The following is a 26,384-nucleotide window of genomic DNA, read 5'->3' on the forward strand; positions in this document are numbered from 1 at the left end:
CTTTCCCTTTCTCTCTTTCCCTTTCTCTCTTTCCCTTTCTTCCTTCTCTGCCTTAACTCAACTGCAGGAGCTTGTTGTCCCGAGAAGTTAAAAGATGTCTGGAATTTCAGCACTGGGTCTTTTGATCAGAAAACGTTGATCCACAGGCTTAGAATCTAAATCTGTGCTGTGATTTCCAAGGATAAGAACTGGGTGTGATTCAGTGGTAAATTAACCCAGCTGAGTAATTAATTGTACGAGATGAAATGTTTAAAATCTCCACTTTCATGTGCCTGTGCTCCTTTTGTGTGGTTACCTTGGGTCTCTTGAGGGATTCTGCTGATTGAAGAGGCAGATACTGCTGTTACTGAACTTAATGAATCAAAGAAATGAAGGGGTTTGTTACACATAATTCAAGTAAAAGGCACTTCAAAGATACTTGAAAAGGCCATGTGGGTCAAGTTAGCTAATTGTGGATACCAGCTTGTGGATTTTAGTCTGGCCACGCAGTACAGGCACAGCTTGGGATACCTGTGGGACTGTGCCATGGGAGCCCTGTGTGTGCTGCTTTCTCCATGATCTGTTACTTTGCCTGCTGTCTTCACACACTTAAAGCTTAATGAAAGCCTTTGCATCCCTTATGCTGGTAGGACAAACCATACCGTGATCTACTTTTAATTCTTCAGAATATTTTTCCTTCCTTGTGTGGAATAATGCAAAGAAATTGGTTGGTTTGTTTGGTTTTTTGTCTTTTTTTTTTTTAATATATATTTTCAAGAAGCTGGAGACCTGCTCTTAGTTTTTGTGAGTTCCTTTTAGCAGGTATTACAGGCCCATCTTTAAAAGTCCAGATCTTTAAAAATCAAAACCTTGTTTATGCCTGCAGTGAAAACAGGCTTAAACATAAAAGTGTAAATTATAGCAGTAATTGTGAGGAACGTGCACACAAAGCCATTGGGGAGATATTGGCTTTCTGATGAGGAAAAGTATTCTGCAAGCACAAAATTGTCAGTCTGCCTGTGGAACTGCCAGCAACTCACTGGACCTGATTTGACCCCTCTCTGGCTTCACTAGGTACAGTGTTTCCCCCAGTCCTGAGTGTTTCAGGCTGCTGGGGTGTACATCTCCTTGAACTTTGGAGTTGTGTGTGTCACTGGGAGCTGGGTGTGCTCTGCACAACCCTGGAACCAGTCCCACCAGTTCCTGGTTGTCCGTGGTAATCACTGAAGGAGCAACTTGCCAGTTCATGTTGAGCTTTGACAAGGTGCTCATTGGAAATGAGCCAGTTCTCCTGGACCACTCTTCTCTCCAGGACCCATGGGATTCTGCCAGGCAGAACCTTGAACAGGCCGAACTCTTCCTTCCTGACACTTGGGGTTATGATCCTACTCAATTATTGTTCCTGCCTCTCGGGACCATGAACTACTGGAGGGTGTCCAGCTGCTCCTACAGCTCTTACAGGTGCATTGTGCTGGATTTCCCAGCAAAAGTCCTTCCCCCTGCAGCAGGGGTGGCAGGAGACATTGCCTGCTGACCTTCCAGTTGTTCCTGTTTACCCTCTGGAATAGGAGGAATAAGATGGGACAGGCAGCATTGTCCCCTTTTTTGTCTGCTCCTGCCTGTTGTGGTAATGTCTCATAAAGAAGGACTTTAAACTCATGATTAAACTTAATAACTAACTGTAAAAGTCATTTCGGTATTGAAACCCACTGCTGTGGAACAGAGCTCATTTGTAGCCTCCAGTGTGTTCATGTTTCCATTATAAAACCTTGGGAAATGTTGCACTGCGAGCCCCCCTTATTTGGGAGGTGGGCTGAGATGTTAATACAGTGCTTTCCACAGGATAACAAGACCATCTGAATGTAAGGACTGGAATCCAGAGCTGGTGCCACAGGGCAGTCAGGAGCTGCAAGTTAAAATTGCAAGGGATGGTGTGATGGATTGGCAGCTAAGGCAGCACTTGAAATTCATTTGGCATTTCCATGCACAGTAAATTCCAAACGAGCTCCCGAGAACACTATAAAAAGCAAAAAGGGTGCGTGTATGTGAATCACTTGTTCCTCCCTGGAACATACATCCTCTTAATTCTGACTTACAACTCGCCTTTGTATCACTGAGAAGTTTTTGAATTTGTACAGAGAGGTGATTTACATTCTTAGATATAAGTTGAGGCATTTACGATGATATCAGGATAAGTGGACCGCTGTTTTCTTTGCACTGGAGCTCGTAGGTTCTGTGTGAATTCATCTCGATTTTCCTGTCCATGTTTCAGGGCAGCTTGCTTTTATACAGTGAACATTGGTAGATCCCAGGGAAGTACAGCCATGGGTTTTATTACCAATGAATTGGGTGCCTGCCAGTTGTGTGCCGCTCTCATTCAAACTGGCAGCCGGTGGCAGATGTGGATGTAACGGCTCTAAATCACTTTGCAGATTCTCTGTATTCCGTATTTTACTCAAATTCCAATAAGAGTTACACAAATTAAAGTGCAGCTGTCAAGATCAGCGGCAGAGTTGAAGGTGTACATATAATATAAAGTATTCAAGAGCCGGTGCCTTCTCCAGGAGAACGTTTCAAACAGATTTTTGTTAGATGAAAGCCGCAGATTTATTTCCACCGCTTTCCTCCTCTCACATTTAATAATCAAGAACACTTGTAATAAAGTTTCAGATTTCAGAGGGTTTTGTTACAGCTTTGGGGCTGGTTCTGTATCTGTTCCATTACTCCCAGTGTGCCCTTTTGTGGTTATTCCATCACTTTAACTCTGCTGGAAATGAAATCCTGCAATGTTTTGCTTAGGGAGTAGAATACCTGTGCATGAACCAACCATAGCTGCTCAGGAGGTCCAGATGGGTTTAGCTCAGCTCTTTCCTTTTATGAAATTATTGCACACTTCTCAAAATCAGGGGTTTGTGTAATCTTATCACAAACCACTATCAGACAACTCTATTTAAAACCCTATTATTGTACCTCTGTGCCCCAGAGAGGCAGCTCTGGGTATCATCAGCGTGGGCCTGTCAGTCTGACAAGCTCCCCAACAATTTTTTTTTTGTCTCCAGTCACTTTTTATCCAGTTGGCACTGCCTGTTTTGACTGTGAGCTGCTGGCTTTGCTCTTCCCTGGATTTGTTAGGGATCCCAGCCAGACCCTGGGAGGAAGGCTCACTCTGCAGCAACTGTGTTCACTGAGCAGTGTCCTTTCCTGACTAACTCCTCCCTCATCTCCCATTTCCCAACACCCCAGGACCTGATTAAATATTTGTGTTGTGGAAGGTGCTCTTTCCCTTGCTCCCCCTTTTTGCTCCTGGTATTTGCAGAGTTTTTGGCAGCCATCAGTTAATGGAATTGGGATGCTTGAAATGTATCTGTGCTCAGGTCCAGAGAACCTGTTGTTGTTTAAACAGTTCTAGAAAGCATCAAGTATTTCAAGCTGGCATATAGTGTTCTTCCCTCCAGACTGGTTACAGCCACCTGTTCAATAGACTAAATTCATCAAGTCATTTTTAATTGTGTTCATTGGACTGTGGAGCTGTGCCAGGGTCCTCCTAAGCAACAAATGGGTTCAGAGCAGGCACAGTGCAGATTCTGCTAGAAAATAGTTCCCTCTGGTGCTGGTTCCTCTCAGCTTGCCTGGGAAGGATAAGGAATCATCATTTCAGATTACTGAGGAACAAAGGAGCAGAAACTTGGCTTATTTGCATCACAGTGGTATCTGCATTTATTTTGGACTTGCACCAGCATAAACTAGAGAAGAATTGGGCCCAGAGCCAAATAAACTTTGTGTTTCTTAAATAATTAAGCAAATCTACAAGGAGCTAAGCTGATGAATGGTTAACAAAGCTATTCACCAAAGCCAAGCACTGCACCACAATCTGTACCTGCCTGCTCTCAACTCAGATGTTCTGCTGTTTTTAGGATACCTTGGAGTCAAGCAACAAGAATTTGCTTTGGAGCAAAAGAATTTGGGTTAAATAGCCTTACCAAGCAGTAGACTTGCCTTGTGCAAGTATTTTGGGTAAGATTTGACCTATAATATTTTTTCTCTAGGTGATTATGTCCAACAGTTCACTTCCAGGGTTTTGTGTTTGGGCTCCAAGCCAATGTAAATTTACAAGTTTGAGCAATAAATGTTATCTTGTGGCACTGAAGAAAGATCTCATCGGGTATTAAATGGACTTTATTTGGACAGTGTAGGTTTCTGCTTGTAAATACAGGAAAGAAATGGAAGAGAACTGGAAGAGCTGAATTCTTTGCTGTGCTTACTCAGGTCAGGTCCTTCCAGACAGCTGAACAAGACTGTTCTAGAGGTTTGTGTTGCTGTTCTTCCCACAGTTGCTTTGTTCCAATGAAACACTGCAGTCCTGTTTCACGTTGAGATGTGTAGGAATTGGATGTTTCCCCAGGTACCTGACAGGGATTAGTGACAGTGTGAAGGGGGAGTTTTGACCCCAATTTGATAATTATGTAGCGATAAAATCACTAACAGACATTCCCGATGATTTATGTGACAGCTCATACAGTGACTCCTCTGCTTAAAATTTTGCTTTGATCTGCATCAGCAGGAATTCCACATGTACTCAATAATGGGGAAAAAAAGCCCTTATGTGTTCCAGCTCCATTTTATGTACACAGCAAATGCATAATCAAGCTTTTTGTATTTGGCTTCAACGTGAAAGATGCAGCTCTAGAGCTCAAAACTTAGATTTCCAAACTCTGTGGCACTTCCTCGCTGATCTTGTTTATCCATCAGCGCTTCAAATCCCAGAATAATGGAATTGCACATAATAACTTCTCTGCTGAGTGAAGAAGTACAGTCCTCGTGTCGAGCAATAAACATTCCTTACAAAGGCGAAAAACAATTTTCCAAATCACGATTCAAAGCTCTGACATCGGAAGAAAACTTTTTGTGCCGACTCCTGTGCTGGTCACTTTGCATTTCGGTTGCTGATTCTTCAGTTCTGCAGGATGACAAGTTGTTCAGGCTGCTGCTAATTATGTGCTCGCTGTTATGGTAATTGGCATCTCTCAATTTTGTTGTTATGACTACAAAGTACTCGGTAACAGGCTGATAAGGCACAGACTGCAGGGCTGACACTCCTCACAAACTGATGGGTGTTAGAGGCTCTTTCTGGAGTGCTGATCACCCTGATGCTGGAGATATCCCAGCAGTACAAATGCTGCAGGTATGGACAGATATGAACACGTGGAATCCACTTCTCTCCCTCGGCGGTGACCGCAGGAAAAATCCTTGCTTTCGCTTTATGAAATGGTAAAAAAATACCTGCAGGACAAGGAAAATTGCAGCAAGAAATTCTTTATTGCAGCGCTGGGTGCAACCCCACGTCACATGGCCTGGGAAAAGCACCCCCCGTTTGAAAAACGCGCTCTTTTTGTGCCCTCTGGGTTACCTAAGCTGTTAAATATTCCACAGGTGACAGGTATTTTACCTTAAAAGGTAACTTTCGAACTCAGGAGGGGGTGTTACCCTCCCTCCTGATTGATCGATGACTTACCCCTCTGTTCATGTACCCGGGGGTCTCTCTGCACACAATGACTGGCCATGTGGCCAGGGTATATTTTTCTATTTGTATTATTTCCCTATCCTGACCACAACATTTCCCTGGTGCCAGGCCCAGATGGGCCTTTCACCTTACAGCCTCCACGAGGCACCTAAAAAACCCCTTGGAATTAAATGAAAGCAAAGAAAATTCCACCACTCTCTGTTTTCCACTAAATTCATTTTGCTTATAATAAAACCAGGTTATTTATTTCTCACAGCGACCTGCAGTCCCACTCTGCTGCAGTGAAGTGCTTCATCAGGTCTGTTCTCGTGCTCAGGTAGCCTGGTGTCCTTGTTTCAGCCAGGAAACTTGAGTGTGTTGCTGTTTCTTGATGGTCCTTGACCTGTTGGGTGCTGTACTTAGGGAATACAGGGGTTAGAAACCAGCAGATCAAAGCTTGGGTACCAGTGTGCATCATCCTGAGAGGATCCATCAGTATGAGCTTTGTACTGTTGTTAATGATGTCAAAAAAGAGCTTCCCTCATGTCCTAGTAGATTTACCATCCTCTTCCCCCCTGTTTTTAGCTTTTGCAGCACATGCAGAATCTCAGCAGCTTAGTCAATGTGTGCCTGTAGGGGAGCAGGCTGTGTAAGGGACTCTCAGCTGATTAAATCAGTAAATCCAAATTGAATCTGCACCTTCTCAGGAAAGCCCAGGTTCAATTTGCATTGATTGGGGGAGGGGGTTGATAATATACTGTGAGCAGAAAACTCTGGACAGAAATGTTTGCTTCAGTGAGGAAACCACCAGCAGTCTGCTTGGTCATAGGTGCAGGTATTGCCTGGACATCTGCAGGTTGTGTTTTAGGAAATTTGTAGCACGGGGAATATCTGTCTTCCACCTCCCTTATAAAACCTTTCAACCTACCATTTCTACCACTGAAACGTATATTTTATAGCAGGGGGGTTTTTCTTTCAGGGAAGCTGACTTGAGGTCTTGGTAGGTGGGAAATAACCCCAAGTGGAGGTGGATCCTGGCTGTGCAGGACCCAAGTTGGATTAACAGTGGTTTTCAGATACAGGACCCATTAAAAATCCCTTCAGCCCAGTAATATAAACTCCATAAGCCATGGTGCAGCTCTTGCAAAACCCAAACAAGTCACAAGATTTATCTGGTTGTAAATCTTGGGGGTTTTTAACTGACTCAGGGACACCACAGCAGTGAGTAAGGATGTAACAAAAAGAATTCCTTGACTAATTGCAGACATCCTTGGGAATATTGGGAGACTTCTCAATAGGCAGTAAAACTATAATATCCTGGATCTCTGATGGCCTTCAGGTTTTTAGGGTTAATAGGATTGCTTATCACATATTCTTGCAAGTACATTTAGAAGTAGGAAGGTTGTTCCTTTTCTCCAGAAAAAACAGTCGAAACACAGAAATATTAATGCAAACATTGAGTTTTGGGGGTACATCTCTGTGTATCAGGCAGACTTTCTTCCCTTGTGCAAATTTTACATTAGATAGAGAGACTGGCTTATGACTTAGAGGTGGAAGAGATCCCTTTGTGTTCTGGAAACTGCCATGGAACTTGTTCTTCCTGGTGCTGAGCTTGCTGGACACTGATTTTTTTATTTTGCCACCACAAGCGAAGGCTCCCCATACAGATTTTGTAATAAATTATTAAGTTGCTCGTACAGCTGTATAAGCAGCATGGCCTTAGTGACAGCAGAACAGTTATTGGCAGCAACTTGGCTCTTTCTCACACTTCGTGGTTAATAAAAGTGGAAGGATGATTAATCCTTGTGTTGGGTTTCTGGGATGAAATGTGCTACTTCAGGTGTAAAACCATAGGATGATTTCTGCAGGTGTTATTGCTGTGAATGTTTTGGAATCTGCATGAGGAATATTTAAATATCATTGATATCCAGTTACTCAAGTAGTTTCTTCAGGTTTCCCAGGGTGTACATCTGTGCTTACCCCAGGGAAAGAAGAAAAGGGAGAAAACTTTGAAATCTGAATGAAGTCTGTAATTTCAGTCCGTTAAGACAGGAAGAATGACTTCCCAAAATGAACATTCCACAAAGTTCCTTTGGAAATTAGTCATTTCTGCTTCGTCCAAGTTTCATATGAATGCTGAGATCAGATTCTTGCTCAGATTACTGTCAAGCAGACCTGCTCTCAGGTGACCACCCACTCTGAGACTTGGTTGCCCAGATGGTTTGTTAGGTGCTGTTTCAGGTGATAGAGGCACATTGGTTGAAAGTTCCTTGGGGGTTGTCTCCCCAAGATCCCTGTTGGCACATTTGCAATCTACTGTTACAGCATCAGCTCCTTTTTAAGTCAGATTTGACTTGCCTCCTCATGGTCAGCTGTGATCAGTGTTTTTCATGAATCTGTCAGGGGAAAATAAATGATTAAACGAGAACATTTTTCTTTTTATGGACTGAAAAGCCCTAAATTTGTGTGTCAAGCCTGGCATACAATTCTTTGCAGGAGGTCATAAAGCCTGTAGGCTGGAACACAAGTCTGCATTCAGTCTCTGGCCCTACAACCCTCCATTAATCATTACTTCCAGTTATAAAACAACATACTCAGACTTCCTTCACCAGAATATTGGGAGGATGAGCTGGGGGCAGTTCCTTGAGCTGCCCTGCACGTGCACACACCAGTGTCCTCACTCCTTAAGCTCTGGGGTACAGATGTTTGAGAGATCAGTACCAGTGGGGTTGGACATGGTTGGGTCTGTAAATCACAGCCATGGTGCTCTGTCAAGTTTAAACTCCAGCCTGGCTGTTCTCAGTTCTCCTCACTGCTCCTCATCTGTTCTGCACATCCCCAGGTGCTGGACAGGGAGGGAAAGGGCAGGGAGGATGTTTGCTTCCCTGCTTTTCCTTTAAATGAAACAAAGAATCCTGCCTCAGGCTCTTCCTGCAAACCTGGCAGGTTGCTATGGATTAAGGCACTTAATCAATCCAGACAAACCTTTCCATGCTGCCTCCTAGTAGTCAATACCTCCAGTCACTTGCCATTTCAGCAGCTTAGAGACCAACAATCCTTCATCCTGCACACACAGATGTGCCAGAGAGCAAAAGTTGCTAAATAGCCACTAGAGATGAAGCTGTAAAATCCTTTTGCCTCTGTCTTTATCCCACCACCATCACTGGTAGCATAGCAACTGAGGAAGCTGCTTGAACTTGAGTTGACCCGAAATTACATGTTTCATGCTTTATGTGTTTATTCCCTGCCTTTCTACCGTTTTTTTTTCTTTTTCTGGTGCTTGTTGAGGTTACATTTTCAGTCCCTGTGGGACATTAGCAGCTTGTTCATGCAGAAAGCTGAAACAGATTTAATGACATGTGATGTATGAGCTCAAGTAGTCCATGGAGTCAGAAACATGAGAGAGAGCTAAAGCTGCCCTTGGGTACTGCCTGGTGGAGAGGCCCTTTGTGTTGGTGGGGTGTGGATGAAGTTCTCCATGTCTTTGGTGGAGCCATAAGGAAGAGCAACCTCCCACAGACTGATTTTTCGTATTGTAGTGTGAGAGGACTGGCTGCTAAAGGAAGAAGCGTGGATTGGAAATATGAAAAGATTGTAGTAACCCTGGGATTTGTCACCTGGGGGAAAGAGAGCTCAGACACAGGTTCAGAAGTAACCTGCAACTTTAAAGGCAGTTGGTGAATGTGCAGTTGCAGGAATTTCTAGTGGAGAAATCACTGGTTTGACCAGAGTTTCTTGAAAGCTCCTGTATTTTCATATCCCTTAGTTCTCACACTGTGTGCAGATATATTCACATGTTAAACACAAACTTGTTCTTCTTCGTAGGTCATTTCAAGATGAATATAAAATGTTGTACTCCACACATACCTGATGTGCCTGTCAAGTCCAAGAAATGAGGGAAGTGGCAAAAATTCCAAATTACTAATTGTTTTGGGAGGAAAATGTATCAAGGCTGGGTTTGGAGGACAGGACTTGGTTAAGCACCCTGGACGTGATCCTGGTGGATCAAAATGGAGCAGTCGGATGCTGGATAAGAGAAAGTCATGGTCTTTTTATTTTTACTGGTGTTTTGGTCAAGTGAAACCTGAACCTTTTTTCTGTGTGTAGCACAATCTCAACAGGTGGGACCAAGATGCCCCAGCCTCAGAACAGTCCTAGTATGAGAATGAAATTCTTTCTTTGACAAGCACTTTAAGCACTGAATTATTAAATCAAAGGGCATCACTGTCACCAGTGCCTGCTCTGGCTGAACAGATAAAAGGAAAGTGAGTTGTGCTCGTCTTTTCCAGAGAAAAGAATCATCATTTATCTTCATGTGGTGCTTTTAGGCTGCAGCACCTGAGTTCTGCTGCCCTGGGTGAGGACATTCAGAGAGAATTCAAGGGGCTTGCAGGTGCTCAGTATTATTTCTCGGCTTCCCCCTTAATAGACTGACTGATCCATTACCTGACTGAATTTCACACTAAAGGCCAAGTGCTGAGAACATAAGAGCAAAGGAGGTTAAATGCATCTCACTTGTATTTTAATAGCAGTCAAAAGATGGAGGGATTAATTTTATCTTAGATACATAACTTAGAATGAGCCCATTTCTCTCCTTTGACTACAAAAGGGAACCTGAGATAATTAGTACAGGTTAGAACACACAAAACCTACAAAGTACAAGTCAGGTTGTTTTTAATCAGCTCGTGGATGCACAAAAGTCTTTGTGTTGGGCCTCTTGTGGTCCATGAAAGATCTCTTTCTGACATCCCATAAGCAACAAGAAGCATGTTCTCCTCTTCTTCCTGATGTGTTTTTGTAGCTGTTTTGCAGTTGAAAAACTCAGAAAATTGCATGCACTTTAAAACTGTGAGTTAATTGTCCATGATTCCAGCCCTGGGGAGCTTGTCATTCTTGGAGATTACCTACAGAGCCTGCCTGAGCACTGTGGAGGGCAGTGCTCCTATCCACGTGGGAGAGGTTGCCTTTGGCACTCTGCATGCCCAGGGCTTAGGAATGTGTTTTGCTGCAACACAGGAGATTCCTACACATCAGTGCTGAGCCCTGGGAGAGTCTACAGTCACCTTTTTTAACTGTGTTACAGTACAAATGATGGCTCAAAGAGAAGCATTCAGTTCTAATCTATGTGAGTTCTTGTAATAAGCTTTACAATTAGAGCACAGACTCTTCCATCTAATTCACTTAATTTACGCTGGGAAATGAGATACTGTTCAACTAATCCGATGCTATTTTCCTCTTTATTAGGGAATGAAAGCGTCCTCTGAGGCTCTGGTGGGATTCAGGCTAAGCTTCTGAGGCACAAATAGTGTGAAATGCTAATGAAACAGTGCTGTGCTGTAATTCCCACTTGGTGTCTGGTGCTCCTCTCCTTCAGCCTGTGACACCACTGGAAGGGTTGGCAGGAGGCAGTGGAGCTGTGCCAGCTCTTTCTGGACTTTGGGAATGTTTGTTTGACGAGATGACACTGGTACAGGTGAACTTCCTTCAGCCAGGGTTTGTTCCAGCTGCCTTGCATGGTTGGACTCGATGATCTCAGAGGTCTTTTCCAGCCTAGTTGATCCTGTGATTCCATGACTGCAGTGCCTTTAGGAAACGGTTAAGAGGTTTTCTCCTGTAAGCATTGCTGTGTTCTTCTCTTTAAACCCAGTTGCTTAATTGAGAACATATGTGTTCAACTCACCAAGGAGCATTTCCACTGCTTCCTAAGGGGATAATACACAGAGAATATGTGTTCTTCATTTTCAGCAGGCTGCAGCAACTTCTCCCTTCCTATATAAAGACTGCACCTATGCTGTTGTGAGCTGTAAAGGGAATAGTCTGTTTGAATTTGAGGCTTTAGGGATGTTAGAAGATGAGTATCCTGCCAAACACTGAGTCTCTTGCTCCGTTTCCTTTCTTTGGTGCTATTGATTGCTGTCCCCTGGGATCTGCTCATCTCGTTTTTTCATTGCTGTTGTGCTGATTCTTTGACCACTTTGCTCAGTTCTTTCACATCTTTCTGGCTCGTTTTTGTTTTCTCTCTCACTCCTTGTACATGAAATGTGTGGTGAGTCCCCTGCAGGCAGAAGCACCGGCTCTTAAGGGAAAAGCAAAAGGAAAAAAGCACATCACATGTTGTGGCACACACAAGGATTCTGTTTCAGAGAGGACTGAAGTTACTGATCGCTCTGTTAATAAATTTGTGTTGGGAAGAAGCATCAGTTGGAGAGTGCTGGCATTAAATGTGGTGATCCATAGCACTGTACAACAGTGTCTAAAGCAGCCCCTGCTTGCTGCTCTGATGTCCCAGCTCTTCGGGTGGGTACCCAGCCTGCCATGAGCTAAAAGGGTGCATTGATTACTGAGCACATAAACATTCCGTGGCTGATGGTTCAGGAGGGTGGACGTGGCGTTTGTCTCAACAGGGGCAGGAAGAGACTTGTATGGGAATGCTCATGGAGGATTTAGAGGTGTGTCAGGGCGGAGTTTTCCTGCTGGAACTGCTCTGTTTCATAATGGGATGCAAAGCCCAACAGGGAAGACTTTTGCACCTCTAAAATATAGAAACCTGTGAAACCACAGCCCTCATTCTACAGGCTGTAGAAATCCTCAGTCTTCCTCTTCTCTCGCTTTTCTGGATTTTGGCTTTAATTAAATATTCAGGATTGTTCACATCAGATTTGGTGCTGGGCACTTTTCTTTGGGCACAGACCACACCATTCACTGGTGCAATGCGCCTGTCCAGGTGAATTAATGAATGATTTTACTGATGCTCTGGCAGAGTCTTTCAATCCTGTTGGCACATGCCACTGCTGTCAGGCTGTCACATCACTGTGAGACACATCTGAGTCTCTCTCCTTTAGACAAAAACTATTAGTGCTGTGTCAGCACAGTGAAATCATCTCGTTAAATACTGTAAAATCCACGTGATTTTTTTTTTTTTTTTTTGTGCAATAAGTGGAAGTTTGGACAATCACTGGAAGACAAAATTCACCTGCTGCATTTGTGGTGGTGGTGGTAAAAATGTGCTGATAAACACTGCCAGTATAAATACCCACATTCAGAGCTCAGGCTGCTCATTGCTGTGGTGTAAAACTGGAAGGGGTGCCCAAGGATGCTGCTCAGACAGTCTTGCTTTTTGTACAAAACTCTATAAATGCATTTTGTTCTGTATTTTTTTTTTTTTTGCTTAAAAAGAGTTTTGAGAAGCTTGAAATTTGGTTTCCTTGCCTTCCAGTGCCATCCTTATCCATTTGGCAGGCACAGTCCACAGCTGCTCGTTTGGGACGTGGTGAGAAAAGCTTACAATTCCCATTAGTAGGGGAATAAGTGGTATCATGTTTGAAAACACAGACCCTGCTTGTCAGGCAAATGTCTTTTGAGAGCAGCTCCCATCCCACCTCTCCATTCCCCAAAGGATAAGAAAAAAAAACGTGTCTCTTCTGATGTTATTTTTAGATCTGTGCTGTGTGTTGTGTGCATGTGAGAAAACAAAACAGGAACGAAACGAGGGAGCCCAGGGTGGCACTTCAGGAACAGAATTGTTGAACTTGGTCGTGTACCAGAGTTCTGTAGCACTGGGGGCTCTTTTTGTCTAAAACCATCCCTAGCCCATCCCATGCAAATGAGAGTTCATGATCACCTTGGCTGTATAGGTTATCAGGGGGGTTTGTTATGAACGAGGAAGTAATTAAAAAAAATTGAATGTTATTAATATAAAATCCATAGCTTAAGAGGTTTCTGCAGCTGCTTTGAGATTACATTTTCTGTACTATCTTTTTTTTTATGAGTTATTTTGCAGGAGGCAGTGACAAGGATTTTTCTCTAGTTTTTCAGTCTTCCCAGTTGCATCTTCGGGATTCGTGGAACCCATTTTTCTTCCATCATCTGAAAATTGCTTAGAAAGTCAAACAGAGAAATATTCCAGTGGTAGAGTAGAAAAACTCAGAAACTGTTGCCCAAGAGTAAAGTATGTGTGTTTTCCACAATAGTCAGGAAGTAGAGTGTTGGTGGCATCAGGCCTTGAAGAGTTCAGGAAGTGTCTGGATGATGCTCTTAGTCATGGAGAATCGTGGGATGGTTTGGGTTGGAAAGGACATTAAAGCTCAGGGACACCTCCCACTAGACCAGGCTGCTCCAAGCCCCGTCCAACCTGGCCTTGGACACTTCCAGGGATGGGGCAGCCACAGCTTCTCTGGGCAACCTGTGCCAGGGCCTGCCCACCCTCACAGGGAAGGATTTCCTCCCAGTATCCCATCCAACCGTGCCCTCTGGCAGTTTAAAGCCATCACCCCTTGTCCTGTCACGATGTGTTGTTGAGTTTTAGGTGGTTCTGTGAGGAGCAGGGAGTCAGATTTGATGATCCTTATGGGTTCCTTCCAGCTCGAGACACTCTGTGAGTCTGTGTGGTTTCTGGTTTGTGCCTCCTGGTAGTTTTGTTTTCTCACGCTCTGTATTGCTAAAATTCATGTCATTTTACAGCTCTAACAGTGTTCAGCCTCCTGAGCTGTATTTCCTTGTCTAGTGGGAGGAGAGAGGCACATCCCAAATTCCCTTTGTGTCTGCACAACTGGACCTGCTTTGCACATAGAATAAAATCCGCTCGTGGTCAATAACCTCCTTTTTTTGAGCCTGTACTACTTCTGTTTCCTTAAAAGAGAGCTCCCATGGTTTTTTCTGTGTCCTTCCCGAGTCTGGAATTCAGGATGGATATTCCAGCTGCAGCAATCCAGTTCCAGATGTGTTTGTTCCTGGGGTACCAGTGGCTTCCTCCCCCCTGTCTGGAGGGGGATGGGACAATGACTGAAAAGGAGCAACAGGCAAGGCAAAGCCTGTAATACAAAATAGTGTTGGCATGAAATGGGGCTTAAAACACTGTTGTTCACACTTCCATGTGTAAAAGGCCAATCTGTCACCATGTTTATTTAATCAAGGTCCCATAGAGATTTTAATTAAAACAGTGAGCTCATAACGTCAGGCTGGTCATCTGTGACTGACAAGTGGGGTTTGGAACAGAGGGCAAAAAAATGGGCCTTTTTTCTGTGCCAGTTTTGCTAAATAATGGATAACTTGTTTAGATCACTTGTAGTCATTTGGCACAGTGATATTAAAAAAAAAACTGCTGCTCCAGTTGGTGCCAGTAGGAAAGAATCCTTTGTTTTCAGTGAGGTGGGATTGAGCCCTGAATAACTGTTGTAATGGCTGCTCACCTTAGTTTCTTAAACTCAGAAAACGGGAGCAACAGTTTAAATTCCTAGTATTATAATATTGTACAGCACCTGTTTTTGAAATGGTACAGAAAGGGGAAAATTAATGGGGGCGAGGGGAAGGGAGAAACCCACCATTACAGTTCTTTTTGGTGAGGAAGGTTTAGATTTGGACTAAAATAGAGAAGATGGTAATGCTGCGTGACATCTTAATTTAAATCAGTTTGGCAATTGTAGTTTCTAAACTTGTTAGATGAGATTTTCATGTCTGTTCAGCAGGATAAACTGCTCTATTAATTAAGCTCAGTCCCATAAATCTCTTCTAACTTGCCATCAAATCCCAAAGAAACCTGGATCACGTTGCTATTGAAATGTGCAGCCCAGGAGAATGGAGTTTAATATTTCATTTGTCTTGTGATGTGACTTGTAAGATGTCATTTTTGCATTGGGAATAAAAATCACCAAGTCTGTCTTTTAATTGTCTTGCACCAGGAAACAAGTAATAAGCAGCTTGTGATTTATAATAATTTGATTTTTAATGAAAACGTATCTGCATGCGTTTCTTGAAAACAGTTTTCTTGGAGAAATAACCTCAGTAAGTCAAAACATAATCAGCTCGGCATTTCATAGCAGAAAGAGATTCTGGCAGGAGTTAGGGGAAGAGGACAGAATAAAAACAAAAATAAACATTCCACAGAAAACATAGCTGGTGTCACTGTTTTTGTAAATGTTGGATTCCTGCTGCAATTACAATTCAGATTGCCTTTTTTTTTTTTTTTTTTGCAGAGGTACAATATACAACTCCTGCAGTCAATCCCTAGGAGGTAGCAGGGCTCCTTGTAATTAGTGTTAGCCAGAGGAAATGAAATTAAGTAACGTTTCAGTTGATCATTTTGTATAATAAAGGTTTCTGTGCATTTGTTTCTCTTCACTGAGCAGATGTTAACCTGCAAGAATCTTCTTCCTGTCGTGGGGTGCTCAAACTTTTTCCTTCCACACTTTTGTGGGTCCTGCATTGTTTCAGTTTTCCGGGTTCTTTGAGGGGTCACCTTTAAAAGAGGAATTTAGAGTAACTCTCACAGAACTTTAAATTATTGATATGCTGTTGCATTTATAGGTTTCTTTTTCTGAGATGGGGATCTCAGGATGGTTTGGATAGGGAGGGATCTTAAAGCTCATCTCATCCCACCCCCTGCCATGGGCAGGGACACCTTCCACCAGCCCAGGTTGCTCCAAGCCCCGTCCAACCTGGCCTTGGACACTTCCAGGGATGGGGCAGCCACAGCTTCTCTGGGCAACCTGTGCCAGTGTTTCAACACCCTCATGATAAAAACCTTCTTTTTTGTCACCTTAGCTTCATAAGAGAATAGAGTTTGTGTCCTCTGGGCTGAGGGCAAACCACATCAGAGTGGGGCAGAGGGAAGACTTGATGAGATCCAGGAAATTGCTGATAATCCTGCCCAGTTCAGCTCAGGTTTTCCAAACCACAAAGCGTTCGCTGTTCGTGTGGTTTCCAGTATGCAAGTGTTATTTATACACTGACAGAGAAGAGAAAAGGAATAATAAAAATCAGGCAGGCAGCCAGAGCTCTGTAGATTGTATTTTTTTGTTTTGTAGCTCCCATCAAAGGGAGCTGCTGAGGTGTCTTTTATCAGCTTGCTTTGCCTTTTCTCACAGAGGTGACGCTCAGCAGCCGAGTTCTGCCTCCTCGTGCTGCTTCTCAGACATCCAGACCCTCTTCAAGTCTCATGCAGACTTCCTTGAGTACCTTTGCTCGTGAAGTTAAGGAAACTTTGCAATCAAACATGACAGGAGGTGTCGATTCACTGTTGCCTTCGAGTTTTTCTTAGTTTTCAGTTTTCCAGGAGCCCCAGTTTAAGCCAGTTCTGGTATCACTGGTCATGGGAAGATCCCTAGTGCTTAAATTTGCTAGGATTGTCTCAGACCAAAACCAGTGCTTTGCTTAGAAATTACATCCTGTCTTTAACCTGGATTTTGCCTGTTGAAATCAGAAAACGAGCAAGTGATCTGAGTTTTCCACTTGCTGCTAATTGTGCCATGTTAAGCATGAGAATCTGGCTGAACCACAGATCAGTGATTGGGAGATTCTGCTGTGTCAGGTCACAGGGCAGAGAAAGGGCTATACTGGAGCCTTTTTATTCATGACTATGTTAAATGCACTCATTTTCTTAATTTAAGACTTCCTTCTTCCCTCTCACCCTCCAGTATATTGAGTGCTATTGCTTAAAAGAGGGAGCAAGTATAAACCCTGTGATCTTTTAGAAGTGACTTTTGTGTTTTATTTTAAACAAAGGTTGCTTTGTGGTTACTGCAGGTGTTTCTGAATTGGTAATACTCCCCCCAGGAAAAGGGGCTGAATTTTTAGCACCAAAAAAGTGCAATTCTTTTCAGGAACAGATTAAATTCTTATAAGAGGTTTGGTAAATTGTGCCTGCGTTACAAGAGATTTTGGGGACAGCCTTGCTCCACGGATATATAGGGGAAAATGGATCTTTCTGACGGAATTCCTTGATTTCTTTTGGTCTGCAGAGCCCCCCACTCCCATCGCCCCTCCGGAGCTCCTGGCCGTGGGAGCCACGTACCTGTGGATCAAACCCAACGCCAACTCCATCATCGGGGACGGGCCCATCATCCTCAAGGAGGTGGAGTATCGGACAACCACGGGCAACTGGGCAGAGACTCACATTGTGGACTCCCCCAATTACAAACTGTGGCACTTGGACCCCGACGTGGAGTACGAGATCCGGGTGCTGCTCACGCGCCCCGGGGAAGGAGGAACAGGCCCCCCTGGGCCCCCCCTCACCACCAGGACCAAGTGTGCAGGTAGGATTGCTGCTGCTTCGGGACACTTCGGTTCCCTTCCTCGCTGTAGGTGTGCCGTCTGAATTGACTTTATGAATTTAGATGCATCCTGGAATAGTTTATGTTTTATTCCCTAGGCAGGTGTTGGTTTTATGCATGTGATGTATTTGACTAAGTTTTGCCTCAGTGTGTGGCTGCTTTTTGTTGAAATGGGCAGAGAGGAGAGTTTTCTGACCAAAATTGTTCTTAAGGCCAGTCTGTGATTTAATACTCACCTCTAAGTGCATAACAGAATTTTGCATAACAAGTTCTTGGGTAATGAATCAGGAGTGTTTGTTTATTAACACCTTGACACTGATACCAGTTTGAGGGCAGTGTGGTGAAAGAGGAGGCATTTAGTTTTTAAAATGCATTTTTGTGTTCCATTTGATGGAGATGATTCTTCTCCTCACTTCTGACAGAGAAACCCGTTCAAACACTGTGCACCATCCTCCTTTCCTCTTTCATATTGGAGTGGATCAATTTTGATCCAGGGACAGAAGGAGTCTATCTTCTTTCTAAGCCTTCCCAGGAAAATCTAAAGGATCATGTTCCTCATGTTTCAGATATATTGGCTGTGCACTCTGTTGTCATACATTAATCATTAGCCATTAAGGGAAATCAAGCTCTGCCTGGCAAGGGGATGAGCAAAGCACTTTTCTGCCTCCCAGTTTTTTTCCAGCACACGACTGTCTTCTCAAAGTTTGCCTTTTTGTAATTTTTTCCAAGGTCCTTACTGTGGAGGGAACAAAGGACAGAGACTAAAAGGTTGCTCTGCCCTTTTCCATAACCTTTTTTCCCTCCCCACAAATGAGTGGTTTACAGCAAGCGGATTCGAGCAGTGGAAATCTTACACAAAAGCATCTTGGTTCCAGTTACTTTTTCTGACAAAATATCGAGACTGAAGTGTGAGGAAGGCATCCAGAGCAGCCAAATGCCATGCTGGAATGGGATTAAGCAGGGAAATGTTCGTGGTCCTCACCCACTGCCCACAGCAGGAGCACCCCCAGCAGCACCCCCTTCCTCTACCGAGGGAGGAAGCCTGGCAGGTTGATTGTGTTGTTGGGTGTGAGTGGGGCACATCCTTTATTATACAGGTTAGAAATCAGTGAATATTTAGTGTCTGTTTGAGGAGATTTGGTTCCAAATAAATAAATCTGAGCATGAGGCCCTGGCACAGAGGTGTTTGCCCTGTCCATCAGATGTTTAAAGGCTTTGTGCTGCAGCTTTGTGGAAAGCGTGAAGTGACATGGAAGATGTCCTGGCCTGTTTAGGAAAGTTGGCACGTGCTCTGCTGCTCATCTTTTGGCTTTCTTCTCCTGCACTAGTGTGGTCAAATTCTCTGACCATCATCAGAAATAACTGCAGGCCTGGCCTGGGACTGTGCATTTGCAGATGGAGATATGATGTGCTGAGATTTGCTCTGTAGCTCATCGTGTTGCCCTTTGCAGGCACATTCTCTGCATCACCTGTAGAGGATGCTGGCTTTGGTTTAATTCAGGGGTTAAAATAACAGGATGTTGCCTTTGTGCTTAATGATGTCTAGTCCTGGGTCCCAAAGTGCCGAGTTTCCTTGCTCGGCTCAGGTATCGACTGACATCGAGAGGGATGACGTGGGTAATTTGTTCAAATTGGCTGAGCCACTTTCTGTTTTCCATCCTATTTTCCTAATGAAAATCTAACTGGAGAAGGTCATTCTGTTAATGTTAGCTGTCATGCAGAGCTTGTTGAGATTGATGGCGATGGCATTTATGTTTTCTTCAGGGCACCGGGTGGGAGAAATCAGAATGATCTTGATCTAAGCGTGGACTTGGAGGGAGAGACTTAACAGCTAAAGATGTGCAACTTGCACCAAATGCCGACTGAAATGACAGACAAGAAAATGCAGTTCATTATTCCAATTTGCACATTCGTGGAACTCCTTCAAAATACCCCATTTTGAGGATAATTACGCAAAACTTTCACGGTAGAGATTTTAAAAAAAAAATGTGCTGAACTGAGAAAACAGCTCTGCTGCCTTGATTTTCCTGGGAGCACCTAATGAACGACATCAGGGAAAACTGAGGGGTTTTTAAATAGTTGAGGGATGAGTGATGCTGCTTTTTTCAAGTGAATTTTCTTGGTTCTTTTATTTGTCATTACTTTGCCTTAGCAAGAGAGGGAAGTACCAAACTCCTCCACATTTGTAGGCAATCAGTAGAGCACTGGAGCAGCCCTGTTTTACTGCACTGTTTAGTGTTGTGCTGTGTTTATTAAGCCCACAAATAAAGATAACAAAATTGACTGCAGAATAGTAGAGAATATCACCTGTGCTGGGGGAAGTATTTACTTTATTTAAATTGCAAGAAATCAGTGTAACAATAAACAGAACATGTCTGACACATTCCAAAATTGAGAAGTCAATGTCCCTTGTACTAAATACTCTTTTCACATAGAGTATTTGTGTTCTGGGAAGGCTGAATAAGTGCTGGCATAGCCTTCAATTTAGCCTTCAGTGTTGCAGTGAGATTCTTATTTAGATATGAAAATAAAAATTAGAAAAGGATTGGGAAGGACTATGTTTTTCTTCCACTTAAAATTAAGCAACAGGAGCTCATTTACAAAGTTCATTTGTTTTCTGACTGTCAGCCTTGAATCAGAGCAAAAACATGGCCAGGATGGCTCAGGATGAACTTAAACTCATTACACCGTGATGCAGCTCTTACCAAAATCATCCATGAGTTTCAGATTTTTGATCAGACTGAATGGAAGTTGTTTACATGGAGTTGAAAAAATTTTTCATTAGATAAAACCCCTAAAAACTAATTATGAAAGGTCCTGCTTTAAATGAGCACAATGGAGTTTTATTAAACTGGATAATATCTTATGCAAATTTCTATAAGCAGTATGTGCCCAGGCATCTGTTACCCACTGGTGATCCTTTTGATTTTCCCCAGGACAGCATTGCAAGACTTGCTTAATATTTGATCTTTAGAAATGATACTGGAAATTAAGTCCCAGCTTGCCTCCTTCCAGGAAAAGCCAAATGCCAGAAAATATGGCAAAGCCTGCATGAATGATTTTTATTATTTTATTTTATTTTTTTTTGCTTGTTTTGGGTTTTAGGTTATTTGTTTTTTCAGAGACTGGGGTAGGTCATAACGTAGGACTGGAAAAGCTTAAATGACCTTGAGGCACAAACCAGTGAACTGTCAGTCAGAGGGAAGAGCTGCTCAGCAGGGAATGGGGAAAAGAGAGAGAATGCTTAAGGTTAAGACCAGACACGGGGTTGAAGGTTGGTTAAAGGAAAGACAGATATAAAACGTTAGTTTTTACCCCCAGAATAACAGGTTGAGGAGATAACAGGATTAGAATGGTGTGTTTGAATACAGTTCCCGGTAGTGCCTGTATTCAGCACTGCAGTGAGGGGTTTTTTTAGCCCTCCTCTGTAGATAAACAGAGCTCTCTAAAATCCTTGTTTCATGGGCTTTGTTCGCCAGAGTGTGCTTTGGGAAGCTTGAGACTTATTTTCTTCTCTCTGCTTATTGACTGTTCCCCTGCTTTTTTTTTTTTTTCTTTGTTTAGTTTTCCACAGAAAAGCAGAATAATGGAAAAGACCTTTTGGGCTCTGGTGGATGGGGGGGGAAAAGGGCAGAGCTTGCAATTGAGGTCATCATCTTGGGGGGATCATCATCTGAAAAGTGTTTGCCTTCTGGTGGGACGAACTCAGGCGAAAAGCAAGGCCAGAGAGTAACAGTTAAATGAATATTAATAAAGGGACAGAGAAAAGACTTTCTTTACAATTAATATTTAGCCCTGATTAAAATACTGCCTGGAAAGCTGCCTTGAACATTACCTTCCCATTCACTCCATTAGAACACTGGCTGCTTCTTCATCAGTTGTTCAGGCTGAAGAAAAGGAGGCTCAGGGGGACCTTGTTGCTCTCTGAAATTCCCTCAAAGGAGGGAGCAGCCAGATGAGGGTCAGGCTCTGCTCCCAGGGAACAAGTGGAAATGGCCTCAAGTTGCGTCAGGGAAGGTTTAGATGAAAAATTCTTCACTGAGAGGGTTGTCAAGCCCTGGAACGGGGCACCCGTCCCTGGAAGTGTTCAAAAGGTGTGTGGATGTGGCCCCTGGGGAGATGGTTTAGTGGTGGACATGGTGGTGCTGGCTTCATGGTTGGACTCGATGGTCTTAGAGGGCTTTTCCAGCCCTAAAGATTCTATAATTCTCTGCCTTTTTGGATGGTGGCAGCAGGTGACTTGTAAAATAAGGAAGGTTTTGTGACCCTGTGGTTTGGAAGCAGGAAACTCCCCAGTCTGACAGCAAAATTGTTTGGTAAGGAATGGGAGGGGAGGAAAAGTCCTGAGAAACCCCATAATTGCCCCCCAGAAATGTGTGGCAGTGATTCTTTATAGAACAGGCTTATGGTAATGGAAGGTTTGTCCTCATATGAAAAAATTCCAATGGTTCTCATGCAGCCTATCCCTTAAAATAAGCTGCTGGAGCCTGGGTTAATCAGCAGAGGATGTGATTTAGCTCCTGGAAAAAAGGAGCAGTTGTCAAGATCAATACTCAATTTTTTGTGTTGGCCTAGGGAAATAAAAGTTAGTCTTGAATTATGGAGCTGGATTCAATACTGCTTTTAAAAATGCCCCAGATAAAGCAGCTGATACAAATGCAAATAATCAGAGCATTCAGAGTGTGATATGGTGTAACAAAGTAGTTGGAAACCCTTTTCCTCTGGCTGTTATTGACAGGCACTTTGTTGCCATGAAGTCTTGGGAAGTTTAGCAGCAGTAAGCAGCTTTTGCCCCTTTTTTTGTCATTTTAAGACTATATTTTCAAATTTATAGAAGTCTTTTTGTCTTTTGCTCTGTTACAAATGTTAGAAAAAGGAGCTGTTTGTGTGCTGTTATGAAGTGCATGAACTGAACAGCCACAAGTATGTGCACTGAGTTAGTGTGAGCTCAGAAATAATTCCTTCTGGTTGAATTTTAAGGTGATATCTCCCATTGAATAGGAAATGTTCACATCTTAATGTTGAAAAACTTCTGCCTTCATTCCTTCATTTTCTTTTTCAAGCTTATAGTAAAAAAAAACTAATTAAAACTCAGGTCTGTGAGTCAGAGCCCTGCACAAATGGCATATCAAGTGACTTGAAAGAGTGTTCTGTACAACCAGTGTGTCGGTGTTACTGAAATCACTGATTCACAGACTAATTTAACTTGGAGCTACTCTAAGCCTTGTGCTCAGACACACATTCATTTCCCTATTAATATTAAATCTGAACTCTTAGCTCCAGTCTCCTGTGACTTTAAATGGAGACAGTGGGGAAAACAGATGCCTTTTTAGCAAGTGAAGGAAAACCTTGTCGTGGAGTCATGGGATTCTACAATATCCTGAGCTGGAAGGGACCCTCAAGGATCACCCAGTCCAACTCCTGGCCCTGCACAGACACCCCAACAATCCCACCCTGTCCCTCAGAGCGTTGTCCAAACCCTCCTGGAGCTCTGGCAGCCTTGGGGCCGTGCCCACTGCCCTGGGGAGCCTGGTCAGTGCCAACCACCCTCTGGGGGAAGAACCTTTTGCTGAGATCCAAACTAAACCTTCCCTGGCACTGCTCCATGCTCAAACCTTACCTGGGTTTCTGTGCTGGGAAGGGCTGGGGGAGACTTTGCTTCCCCAGCTGTGTAGGATGAGTCTCTGCAGTGCCTGTTCCACCCGTGCTGGGGTTTGCTTTCACTAAATTCCCTGAACCAAGGGCTCGTGGAGCCCAGTGAAATGCAGGTGTTGTTCCCTCAATGGCATGTTGTTCCCTCAAAGAGCTGCCGGTGAGATGCTGGGAATGACACAACCTCAGCTCTGAGATTCCATCTGTGCATCCCCCAAAGCCTGTGAGACCAGTACCCATTCCAGGGACATTTCTTACATTCATGATGGAAACTCTGGTTTTATTTCACCTCCATAGCCTTTGGCATGTCAGCTAGAGAGAGAAGAGTTACAATATTCCTTCATTTTGGTCCTTGATCCCCAGTTTGTGCTTGGAAACAGCCTGGTAGCATTGCTGAAAGACAGAGGCTTCATCTGTGTCACATCCTAACAGCTGAAGTCCCTCTGTGTCCAAGATGATGATTTTTTCCCTGCCAAATGGATTAAATAGATAATAAGTGTACTTTATTTCTGCTTTATTCTTTCCCCCTCCTCACTTAATGTTTGTCAGAGTAGAAAGGCAGCAACTACTCTTAAAATAAGAGCTGAGAGAAAAGGTGAAGTGTTGGTTGATGACACACATTTTGGGGCTGTGAGCAAGTCCTCTTTGAGGAACCATCAGTACTGAGTTATGGGTGTATTGGCTGCAGAAATGTGATTGCCCTGGAAAGACACCTTCCAGGAATAGAGGATAGGTTGGTTCTATGAATTATTTACTGGAAAGGAATTGAAAAAAAAGGAGCAGCTCTGTTGTCTGAAGTGTAACAACAGTGGCAACCTACATGGAACAGGAGGAATTTGGGAGGAGGGGGGGAAGTGGTTAAATGGTGAAAGGGAAGCAGAGGGGTTTGGTGCACTTTGGGTGACTGAGTGAACACAGGAGTCCTGAAAAGCCAGATTGCTGCAGCTGACAAGAGCCATCCAAAGTTCAGGCACTAAACTGGGTGTGTTGGAAAGCAACATCCAGAGGAGGGGCTGGGATTTACTGCTGGAGCACATCTGACAGAAATCTGATATTTGTTTCAAGCAGTGACCAATCCCTGAACATTCCTGAGTCTCACAAAGCATGTCCCCTATTGCCTTTAACCGTGGGACATATGGTGAGGAATTTTCTTTATCCTGATCCCTGCAGAAGATCAGCTTTTTGTCCTGAGGCCTGGGGATTGATTGCCCTTATCTTAGTCTGCATAAATACAGTTCTGAATATAAAGCCAGTCATAATAGTGCTTTGGTCTGAGTATTTTTTTTCCGGAGGGATTTTGCTCGTGATGGATTTAAATTCTAGGGATTTACTTTTTTTATCTACAAAGGCAGTTTGTTCTCCAGAATCATATTATTTTTATTATTTTTATTTATTAGGATGAAGTCTAGTTATTAATTTCCAACATCACACTGTTTCTACCTGGTGGTGTTGATGTTTAATTTAATGGCTTCCCAAAATGTGATTTGAATATAGCATTATTTCTGGAGTGGGAAGGAAGATGGCAGGAAGATGACAAGTTCCATAAAGGCATGAGGCTCTCACGCCAAAACCAGTTCTCACTAATGATGGGAGCTCACAATTTCTTCCAGAAGAAGTGAACCTTCCCAGCACTTGGTTTCACACCAGCTGGATTTAGGACATTGTTCTTTTTGATGTTTCTTGTCTCCTGAGTTCTGTCCAGGCTTCCTCCCAAACAGCCATTCCTAATCTGAAGAGGCAAAAATGGAAAGAGAGAGGAAAAAAAACAAAACAAAACAAAAAGCCCAAAACAACAACAAAACCCCTGTTCTGTTTTGTTGGACTCAGAGAAATCCCTGAGTGCTGTTTGACTTAGTGGTATTATGGATGTGAGGCAGCTGAACATCTGTTGTGTGAACACTGCTCTTCTAAGCAAAAAGTGGGTTTGAATGAAATTTGGAGTGAAAACAAACCAGTTGGATTTGTTGCAGTTTTTCAAGGCTGTGTTTCTGCAGCTTGAGGGACTGGAGTGTGTCCAGAGAAGGGAAGGGAGGTGGGGAAGGGTCTGGAGCAGCAGGAGGGGCTTGAGGGAGCTGGGGGGGGCTCAGCCTGGAGAAAAGGAGGCTCAGGAGGGACCTTCTGGCTCTGCAACCCCCTGACAGGAGGGGGGAGCTGGGGGGGGTCGGGCTCTGCTCCCAGGGAACAAGGGACAGGACGAGAGGGAACAACCTCCAGCTGTACCAGGGGAGGCTCAGGTTGGACATCAGGAGGAATTTCCTCCTGAAAAGGGTGGTCAGGCATTGGAAGGGGCTGCCCAGGGAGGTGGTGGAGTCCCCATCCCTGGAGGTGTCCAAGGAACAGCTGGACATGGCCCTTAACGCTCTGGTCTGGTTGAGAAGGTGGTGATGGGTCACACGTTGGACTTGATGACCTTGGAAGTCTTTTCCAATCTGAAGGATTCTGTGATTCCATGTGAAATATGCTGGGCACACACAGGAAGACTCAGTACAAGAAGGTCACTGACCCACCAGGCCCACATGGATCTTTTCAGATGTTCAGGGCTGGAGCCTGGACACAAGTGGTGCTCAGAGCAACCAACCCAGCATTCCAGCAGCTCCTGTGTTCCCAGGCCACCATGGGTTCAGCAGAGAACTGGGCTCTTGTCTTTGTGCACAGCACAGTGTTGTTTGAACCTTCTGGTGTGCATTCAGATAATTGTGTGGCTGCTCTTTTCAGCTCTCTTAACAAAACTGGGTAGGGGGGGAAGCAACACGAGCAGATATTTGATGTGTTAATAACTTCTCTCCTACTGGCTTATGCAGCTTCACTTCAGCGTTCTCAGTTTAAGGGTTTCTCCACTGTGGTCCTAAAAACGTGACTGCACAGGACTGTATCCTTGGCTGTGCAAACCTGGCACTGATTTACCCAAGTCAGCCTTTTACACCCACTCAAAATCTGCCCCACAATTTGCGAAAACGGGCCAGGCATTTTTTTCCTCGATTGTCACTCGGTCCCCTGCTAAAAGCCAGTTATTTAAATTTCATGGTGTCTTTTAGTCTTCAGTTAAGAGGCATCTTCCATAAAATTTCATCCCTTATTACCATGTTATTATGGCTTCTGTGGGTTTTTGGAGGGTGAGATGAGATGATCGTTTCCAGATGTCGCTTTATCCGAGTGTGAAAAGCCCAGTTAGTGGGAGGAAACTGGGAAGGAGGATGCTGTGTGTG

The 26,384-nt window shown here is 43.7% G+C and overlaps 1 protein-coding gene across 9 annotated transcripts in view; it reads left to right on the top strand.

Moving 5' to 3' along the window:
* The window catches only part of PTPRT (protein tyrosine phosphatase, receptor type T), a 281,951-nt gene that overhangs the window by 35,329 nt on the left and 220,238 nt on the right, over positions 1 to 26,384 (top strand). For all 9 annotated transcript variants that reach the window (XM_017832332.1, XM_017832340.1, XM_017832341.1 and 6 more), the window contains exon 5: positions 17,215 to 17,508. In XM_017832332.1, the coding sequence (XP_017687821.1) occupies positions 17,215 to 17,508 (294 nt within the window). The remainder of the gene's footprint in view (positions 1 to 17,214; positions 17,509 to 26,384) is intronic.

The sequence above is a fragment of the Lepidothrix coronata genome, unplaced genomic scaffold (genome assembly GCF_001604755.1).
Source record: "Lepidothrix coronata isolate B3197 unplaced genomic scaffold, Lepidothrix_coronata-1.0 Scaffold201, whole genome shotgun sequence".
NCBI lineage: Eukaryota > Metazoa > Chordata > Aves > Passeriformes > Pipridae > Lepidothrix > Lepidothrix coronata.